The sequence below is a fragment of the Callorhinus ursinus genome, unplaced genomic scaffold (assembly GCF_003265705.2).
Source record: "Callorhinus ursinus isolate GAN/ISIS: 27379988/994484 unplaced genomic scaffold, GSC_fseal_2.0 scaffold16, whole genome shotgun sequence".
NCBI lineage: Eukaryota > Metazoa > Chordata > Mammalia > Carnivora > Otariidae > Callorhinus > Callorhinus ursinus.
The window spans coordinates 16,834,370-16,843,832 of NW_027397078.1; the positions used below are offsets into that span (position 1 = coordinate 16,834,370).

General features: G+C 38.3%; 1 protein-coding gene across 2 annotated transcripts in view; it reads left to right on the plus strand.

Annotated features, from left to right (window-relative positions):
• The window catches only part of DMD (dystrophin), a 2,222,747-nt gene that overhangs the window by 1,580,039 nt on the left and 633,245 nt on the right, over positions 1–9,463 (plus strand). For both annotated transcript variants that reach the window (XM_073901937.1, XM_025857655.2), the window contains exon 51: positions 5,364–5,596. In XM_073901937.1, the coding sequence (XP_073758038.1) occupies positions 5,364–5,596 (233 nt within the window). The remainder of the gene's footprint in view (positions 1–5,363; positions 5,597–9,463) is intronic.

Below are 9,463 nucleotides of genomic sequence, written 5' to 3' on the forward strand. Positions count from 1 at the left end.
AGGGGAGAGAATGTGATCAGGCAGGAGACTAGAACAAAGCCATACACTAGAGATTTAAGGTATATTTTGATCTGTTAGAAGAAACTGTATCTCACAGTTTTAAAGAGAGAACAACTTATATATATATGCCAAAAATAAGGGTAACTACTATGAAGGGATAGAATATGACTCTAAAAATGAAAAATAAAAATATTTTTTTATAAAAGGGATTGATAAGATGTTGGTTGAAAAGGGGGAAAAATTTTTTAAAAAGACAGTTAAAAAAATTAACTTTGAAAGACTAAAGAATCATGGTAAAAAAGCCATGAATTCTATGTGCAGTATTCCCCTAGTGCTGGAGTTCTGCCGTTCTCCTTGATCAGTAAACTTGGTCTTGGCTGGCTGTTCTTGCTGATCTTCTGGGGGAGGGGCCTGTTGCCGTGGTTCCCAAATGTCTTTGCCGGAGGTGGAATTGCCCTGCCCTTGACGGTTGGGGTTAAGTAATCTGCTCGGGTTTGCTCTCAGTAGCTTTTGTTCCCTGCAAGTTTTCCATACAGCTTTGGAGGATGAGAGTGAAAATGGCGGCCTCCCAGCCTCCGCCCTGGAGGAGACAAGAACTCGGGGCCCCACTCCTCAGTGCGCCCCCAGAGAAAAGCAGTCAATCACTTCTGTCTCCCCAGCCACACCCCCTGCTCACCCGGCCTGTGGCCGAGCGTTTCTATCTCCGGCACCCGACCCCGTGTGGAGTCTCCAAACCCAGCAGATCCCTGCGGTGCATTCCCACGCCGCTCCTTCCAGGGGAGGAAGGGGAGTCTCCCCGGATCTGCCACTTTTAGGGTCCCTGCTGGAGGAGCAGTGGCCCGACTGTGTCACCGATCACAGTTTATGGCAACCCCGAGCTGAGAGACTGCGCCTCAGCTCCGTCTCTGCAGCCGGCTTCCCCGCTCCGATACCTGGGAGCTCTGCCACACTCAGGCACCCCCGGTCTTTCTGTGACCCCGAGGGTCCCGAGATCACACTGTCCCGCGAGGGTTCCACCGCCCCCACTTAGCCACTGGAGCGACGTCCCTCCACGGAGCCGGCTTCTAAAAGTTCCGATTTTGTGCCCCGCGGCTCTATCACTTGCCAGAAGCGGCCGACGGAGACCCTCTACCCCGCCGTCTATCCTCCCAAATATCACTTCGGATTCACTTCTCCGCATGTCCTACCTTACGGAAAGTGGTCGCTTTTCTGTTCAGAGAGTTGTTGCTATTCTTTTCTTTGATCTCCTGTTGAGTTCGTAGGTGTTCAGAATGGTTTGATCCCTACCCAGCTGAATTCCTGAAACCAGACGAAATCCAGGTCTCCTACTCCTCCGCCATCTTGCTCCGCCCCCCCGTTTTTTTCTTTTTAGATAAAAGTAAAGGCATCTGAAAATGCAGTATGAGTCAACATGGTAAACATAATAAAATGAGATATTCTCAGGACCTCAAAATTTCTCCTTTGAAACGTCTTGCTTAATAACAAAAATAAGAAAAATACTTGTATGGATCTAGAGACAAGTCTTTTTTTTTTAGGAAAAAATGAAATATTTTAAATAGCATTCTAGGTAGAATTGGTCCTAATAAAATGTGAACTAGATGGAAATTAGCCTCTTTCTACTTTATGTTATAGCATTTATTTCTCTACTCTTGGAGACCCAGTTTCTGAGTTTAGAATCTATCTCTCAGTTACTATCAATTACTACCCTCTAGCCACTAGACAAACAAAAACCTAATAATGATATAAGATTTCGTTGTTAGTGATGATTAGATTTAAGTAGTAAAATGTTAAAGACTTGAAGTGTTTAGGATCCCAAAGAATAGTTTAATTCTATACCTCATGGAGACTTTTTGGTTATAGACTTAACATGGTTCTCCATAAATCACAGAACTGTAGATTTGGGCTTTGATAAGGAAATTGAATATTTAGGGAAGGGAGAAGAGAGTTTGTGTAGGAGGGCACAAAAGTGGGAAATGCCCAGTGCTAATTTGAGAATATGGAATAGAGACTGAGGTGTTGGGGGGAGCATGGGAAGAATGGAAGGAGAAAACATTGAAGTGAATTCTAGTTCTAAGAGCCCAGAGTCCAGAATGGCATGCTAATGTATAAAGTCAGTATCCAGTAAACATTGTTTGAGCAGCAAAAGGAAAGGAGAAGAAAACTCACACACACAGTACACCTACTGGCAGAAGGATGGTAGGAGAAGGCTTACATATATGAATTCATAAAATACTTAGAACAATTTCATGAGATTGGTACTGTTCTCCCCATTACATAGGTGAACACTCTGAGGCTCAAAGAATTTCAGTTTATCAAGCAGGATATAATCCCTTACTTCAAAATCCTGTGATCTCATCCAAGGCTGTATATCTAGGAAATGTTGATGCCAGCTGTCTGTGAGAGAAGTATTATTATAATTGCCCTTTTACAGAGGAGTAAATTGAGATTCAGAGAGCTTAAGTAACCTGCCTAGGGTTACCCAGCTAAGAAATGGCAGAGTGAGGATTGAAATCCAACAGTCTGACCCTAGTCTGTTTTACACTGTGCTTCTTGATCCAGTGTTCTTTCCTGCTTTTTACCGCCCCACCCCCCTTGATAGAAAATTGGGGAACAAAAAAATTGATTGGTTCTATTTTCTTTCTTTAATATTGTCTGCCCTTCCCTTGTCTGCCCCAAGCAGTGGCCTTACATTGTCTGCCCCAAGCAGTGGCTCTTCCTCCATTAGTTTCTTGTTCTAAGAATAGTTATAATGACCTAAACAGTAAGGGCCTAGGAATAGTCTGTGTTCTCGTCTTCGAGAAACCATCCTTTGAGGTTGTTGTCTTTTAGGGCTCCCCGTGGGTGGAAGGCCTCTAAGTGTACTCAAAAGCTTACTGTGCATGGATTTGTCTTTTAGATTCATTCATTTATTCAGAGGACATCAATTGAGCACCTACTGTATTCCAGTACCTGTGCAAGGTATAGGGGCTGGATCAGTGAGCAAAAGGTGCCCAGTTCTCCCTTCCCTTTCCCACCGCTATATAGGTGTTTTCACATGTTGAGTCGTAGGGGAGAGGAGATCAGCAATGAAGGGCCTGACTGGTCCATAAATGAGATCACCTGCCCATTGCTACCTTGCTGACCTTTCAATCTACCTGTAAATCTGTTTCAGCAGACTTTGTACTTGGTGCTACTTCTTTCTTTTCCCTCACTGGAGAACTTTGTGGTATTATCATCCCAATGTCATTTGTCCTTTTTAGTCATCTTGAATCATTCTCTTTTGTTCAGTCTCTGGCCCCAGCCTTTCTTTTCAATAGACTTTTTTCAAAACAGTTGAAATCTGATAATTCTCTGCATTCTCATCTTTCACTGTATTGAAATTTAAGAGGACACGACCGTTTTCACTTCATTAGGGCATTTCTTTGTTGGTCAGAAGTAAATCTAGAGGAAAAAAAATTTTCCTGGTCTTTTGAGGGTCAAATTTTCAATAAGTCAAGCTAAAAAAAAAAAAAAAAGAAAGAAAGAAAGAAAAGAAAAGAAAATGTTGTCTGACACTTACCGGAACTTTGAAATCATCCCAAAGTACTGTATGTTACCTCAGTATCTGTTGTGTGTCTATTTTAAGAACAATTTGTCCATATTTTCTAGTCAGCCAGGCATTCAGCAGTTAGCTCTCACAGTGATGTTTTAATTTAGCTCTTTTTTTTATCCTCACCCATACATCCTCTTCAGGGATTCGGCTCCTCTCTTGGAATCCCTTTTAAGATTTTTAGATCCTGTTGGCCTCCGTGCTTCCTAGTAGGAGTGTTGGATCACAGGATGCTATTTCTGCTGCAGATTATATGTCATTCTTTCTAGAAAGAGCCTCAGAGTAGTGAGAGAGATTCAAGAAACAGTTTCTTCTTTTTTTCCTCAGTATCATTGTTTTTCAGTCATTACTTCTTGGCATTAGTTTTTATTCTATCCGACACCCTACCTTTTTTTTTCTTTCTGCCATGTTCAAGATTATTTCTCCCAGCTGTAGGAAAATGTTGTCCCTGAGAAACTTGAGAGACAGGAGGCATCCTTCCATTTCCCTCATCATCTTCTCTCACAAAAAGACAACCTTAAAAGTGCAGAAAGTAATACAACCATGATAAGTGATTTATGGCCACCTCAGAATGGAATGCCCCCATGGCACACTTTTCTCATGGTCCTAGAACATTTCCCGTCTTATCCATGGCTCTCAAGTCTCCCGTTGAGATGTTTCCTTGGCAGCTTTCTCTCAAAGCTTCCCTTCTAAACTATGTAGTCCACTATTTCTTTGCTACTGGTCTCCTGGATGTCGTAGGCTTCAGATACTCTGGACTTTAAACCAGAGGAGGCATTCTGTTCCCCTCATCACTCACCTTCCATTCCCCAGCTATTTGTTGGTATTTAGTATCAATTCACACTAGCAAGCTCAGCCCCCTTTAGTAAATAAAGGGCCACACACTGATCTTTGAGTTTTTCCCAAGTATTTCATGTATTTCTACCCCTTATCTCCAACTTCTCATTATATTCACTCATCACTGTATTTCTTCTTTATCAAGTAATTATAAAAATAGGGATAACTAACATTATTACCTACCAGTGTCAGAGACTGTGCTAATATTGTTGTTATTTTCTGTCACTGTTCTATGTATATTTCCTATATTAGTCATGGAATCCACACAACTGCCCCTATTACATTCACTCTGTTATTGTCCCTTTACTGAGGCAAAAACCTGAAGCTTAGAGAGGTTAAGTAATGTAACCAAGGTCACATTTTTTAGGTCTGATTTTCCAACGATAATGTAGCTTGAGTTTTCTCCACTGTCAGTCACTGTATGACCAGTCTGAAAGAAAAGGAAAAAAATATGAAAAACTATTCCCAATATAAAATACAGAGCAAAGACAAAAACATTTCATTGGCTTTGATTTCCCTAGGGACAGCCTTCAAAGTAATTTACTTCCCACTCAAGGAAACAAGATCTATCCAAACTGGACTTTTGCTTTTTTTTCCTTGAATGAGAAAAAATAAGTAAAACTTTTTCACCTGGTAAGGTCTATATAAGTGTTATTTGAGAAGGATGATTTAAATTAAATTAATTGTCCAGCCATTAGAATAAGCAAAATCATTTTGAAAGGTTGTTAAATGCTTACTAATGAAAAGTTTGAGTCCTTGGATTATCCCATCATATAGTAATGTGTAAAGTATTCACATTGGTGCAGGAAAAATTTATAACATAATAAACAATACTTTGGCTCAAATTGTTGTACTTTAATTAAGCTTGGTCTATTGTTATTGAAATCAGCTTCTTTGCTTGTGTTTCTAATTTTTCTTTTTTTTTTCTTTTTTTTCTTTTTGGAAAAAAAAAAATTAGCTCCTAGTCAGACTGTTACTCTGGTGACACAACCCGCGGTTACCAAGGAAACTGCCATCTCCAAACTAGAAATGCCATCTTCCTTGCTGTTGGAGGTACCCGCCCTGGCAGATTTCAACAGAGCTTGGACAGAACTTACCGATTGGCTGTCTCTGCTCGATCGAGTTATAAAATCACAGAGGGTGATGGTGGGTGATCTTGAAGACATCAACGAGATGATCATCAAGCAGAAGGTATGGGGAAAGAGAAAACCTGGTTGAGATTTTTCGTTAAAGTGAAGATTGTCCACATGTCCATTCACTCTCCCTAGACCATATTCCCACCAGTTTTTAGGCAGCTTTTCTCTGTCAGCTACACACTACCTTTACTCTGTGTAGCCTAAGTATGATCAAGAAAAAAAAATAATGCAATTATCTAAAACCCATAAATTAAAATGGAATTATACAAGGAAAAAACCTTAAACCTTACAATTAGTTGGCTTAATTAAATTCACTAAACAACCAGTATTTTAAAAATCTATTTAATATCAAATAAGTAGTTCAACTGAGCTGTTTACATTTTAAGCTGTTTGTTTTGGCAGCCTGCAGCCATAATATATTACAGAATCAAATATAATAATCTGGGAATTGGTTATTCACTCTTCTGAATTGTCTGTGCCAATTTTCCTCCTACGATGATGAATATCACTGAAAGTTAGCTATAAATTTTTAGAAAAGTACCAAACATAATATATTTTTAAATACCTTAGATCTTAATATTGGTGTTTATGCAATGCTATAGTCAAATAAACATGTTTTTAATATAAAGACTGCATTTATCAGCCTCTTGGAATCCATTCCACAAAATCCTGACATCAGTTAGAAACATAGGAATACATTGATATAAATCTGATTGACCTAGTTAAAACAAATGCACTGTATATCTTTTATATTTCTGAGTGAATAAGAAAAATAGTTTTGAAATATTTATGTGCTGTAGTTATTTCACTGGTAAATGATTTTCATATCTTTTCTACAGAAGTAATAAATTGCATTGAAGGTATTTAGTTGTTACAAAACTACTTTTTGAAAAAAGCAGGAGTAAAGCAGACAGATTTCTTTGTAAAATGAACTTTAGCAACTCAGTAGGAATAAAAATAAGTGGATAGTAGGCAATCTGCATTTAAAGTACCTTGATTTGAGACTCAGGAGGTGTGAATTAAGTGTTCTGTGTCGTTTGCAAGTGACATGATTGTGGTCAACTCATTCTCTGGATCTTGGTTTCCTTTTCTGGGCACAGGATGCACAGGTTCACATTCATATTCACCACATAGTGATGGACATGTGTGTATATGAAGATATGTAACTATTATATAAATATGTATAATTCGTTTCACTGCTCTTTTAGAACAAGTATTAATAGGTGCATTCTTCAGCACAAGCCATTGAGATGTCATACTCCTAGTAAGTAGCAGAGCAAAGATTCAAATCCAAGTCTGTTTGGTTTCTAAGCCTAAGTATTCTTACTTACTACATATACTGCTTGCTAGTATTAATGTAAATGTGGCTACCATTTGGTGATACATACGTTTTTATATATACAGTCTATGCCAGACACAGTGCTAAGCATTTATGGTTTCACTGCACTGATACATGCAGAAATAAGAGATTAAGTTCTTGCACAGTATTGTATCAAGTTATACTAATACTTCCAAGACTATTACCAAGCAGAGGAAACAATGTGTTACAGTGTTTAAAGCAAGGGCTTTGGAGATAGATGCTCTGGGTTCAAAGCTTGGCTCCTCTGCTACAGTTGTTGACCTTTGATGTGTTATTCAACCTCCCTGAAACTGAGTTTATCTGTACAATGTGAATGATGATACTATCTTTGCCTTATAGGTTGTCATAAGGACTACATTAGGTAGTACACGAAAAATGCTTCCCATCCTGCCTTGCTCAACTAATGTTAGTAATTAATATTAGATTATAAATCTGCCTGCTCACAGCATTTGTAGCATGCAAACTGATTGTCATATAATGATATTACATGAAAATAAGAGCTCATTTCCATATCTACACCCCATTCTGCCACTGGCATTGTGGTCTCCTGTAAAAGCCACTGAGTATTAGGGGGGAGAGGAAGTCCACACTCCTTTGTGATCCTAGCCTTTAGGATCTGCTTTAGAATCTACCTGCTCAGGAGTCTTCAGAAAAATAAGGTTATATTTTTTTCAAAATGACTACTAATTTGATGCCTCTTCAAGGTGATAGTCTTACAGAGAGATCCAAAATTAATTCAGAGGAGAAGTTCAAGTGCCATGTCTAGGGTCACAGGGTCACAGAAAACCAGGAATTTTTAAATGCCACATATATACATATATATATTTATATATAGCATTCTATGTATTGTATGCTTCCCACCCTGCCTTGCTTACTGAAAGCAAGTAAGAGATGATGACTCTATCTCATATATATATATATATATATATATATATATCTCATATATATGTCATATATAATATATGTATATCGTAGATATACATGCATTTTTAATTTTTAGTTTTATATATTTTAAATGTTATATATATGAATAGAGTTATGTATATCATATCTGTATATGTAGATATACATAGAAGTATTATATATATATAAAACTTTCCTTCTCTTGATGAATAGTGGAATGCTTTTCCTGCTTCTTCCCCTCATATTAAAAAAATGATTTGTAAAGACACTGTCAGTTCTTGCCTTTTAGAGCTTTCTATTACTAAATGGTCAGTAAAATAACTCTAAGTAAACATTAAGCAAGTGTGTGTTGGGTGGGGGGCAAAAAAGAGATAAGTTTAGGGAAGTATTTATTACAATATCAGGGAATAAACATTTTTCTCTATGTAAAGTTTTAAACAAAACAATCCTAATGTTAATATTTGAAGTGTTGGAAATGAGGTACTATTCCAAAAGGACTTTATAAACTGCAAAACACTATCAGTGCCTATTTATTCATATGTTCATTTAACAAATTTTTATTGAGCTACTACTAAGTGCCTGGGAAGTACAGAGTTGGACAAGATAGCAATGCACAGATTAAAGCAGGTGAAGGAAAAAAAACAATAATAGCACTATGATAGAAATAAATTACAGGATAATACCTAGCACATGTTTAACAATGAGTATATGCTAGTCATTTTTAAGTACTTCACGTGCATTACTTAATGCTCACAACACTGTGAGATTGAAAGTAAAGCACAGTGAGGTTAAATAACCTGCCCAAGGTCAAGTAGTAAAGAGACAGCCGTGGAATTTGAACTCATGCAGTCTGATTCCAGGGTCCCCACTGTAGTTTTTACCTCCCTGGGCATGTTTAGGGGATTCTCTAGGACCTTACTTCAGGAAGAGGACATCTGACGAAGCCAGGGAAGAAAATGGAGGTCAGGAAAAATTTCTTGAAGAAGCTAAAACTTAAGCCAAGTATTAAAGAACAAGTTGGAAATAATCAGGTGGATAAAACAGAAAGGTGACTCTGGCAGAAGAGACAAACTCTGCTTTTCGCTGAGATGGAAAACAATGTAGTGTGTTCTATAAATTGTGATTCCATGTGGCTGAAATTAAGGCGGTGAGGCAGAAACTGATGAAGTTGAATAGAGAGGAATGGGGGCTATGAAATGAGGATTTTTCCTTGAGAGAACAAGGAGTTCGGTTATGGCCCGCAGGCAGGGGCATTGCTTGAAGTATTCTAAACAAAAAGGTAAAATCATCAGATGTAGTTTGTTGACTATCAATAGGGTTTCCTGGATGTAAGCAACAGAAACATCCTCTGATTAAATCAAGCAGAAAGTGAACGGACTGGAACAGTCATGAAGGCAGTGGGAAAAGGCTTAGAAAAAGAAAAGGTACCTGAGTACGTCTGGGCACCTAGTTCATAGTAACTACTCCAGGCTGTCTTTGTGATCCTCTTTTTTCTTTTTTCTTTCCTTTTTTTAAAAATTTGATTTTATTATGTTATGTTAGTCACCATACAATACATCACCAGTTTTCAATGCAGTGATCCATGATTCATTGTTTTCATACAACCCCCAGGGCTCCATGCAGTACGTGCCCTCCTTAATACCCATCACCAGGCTAACC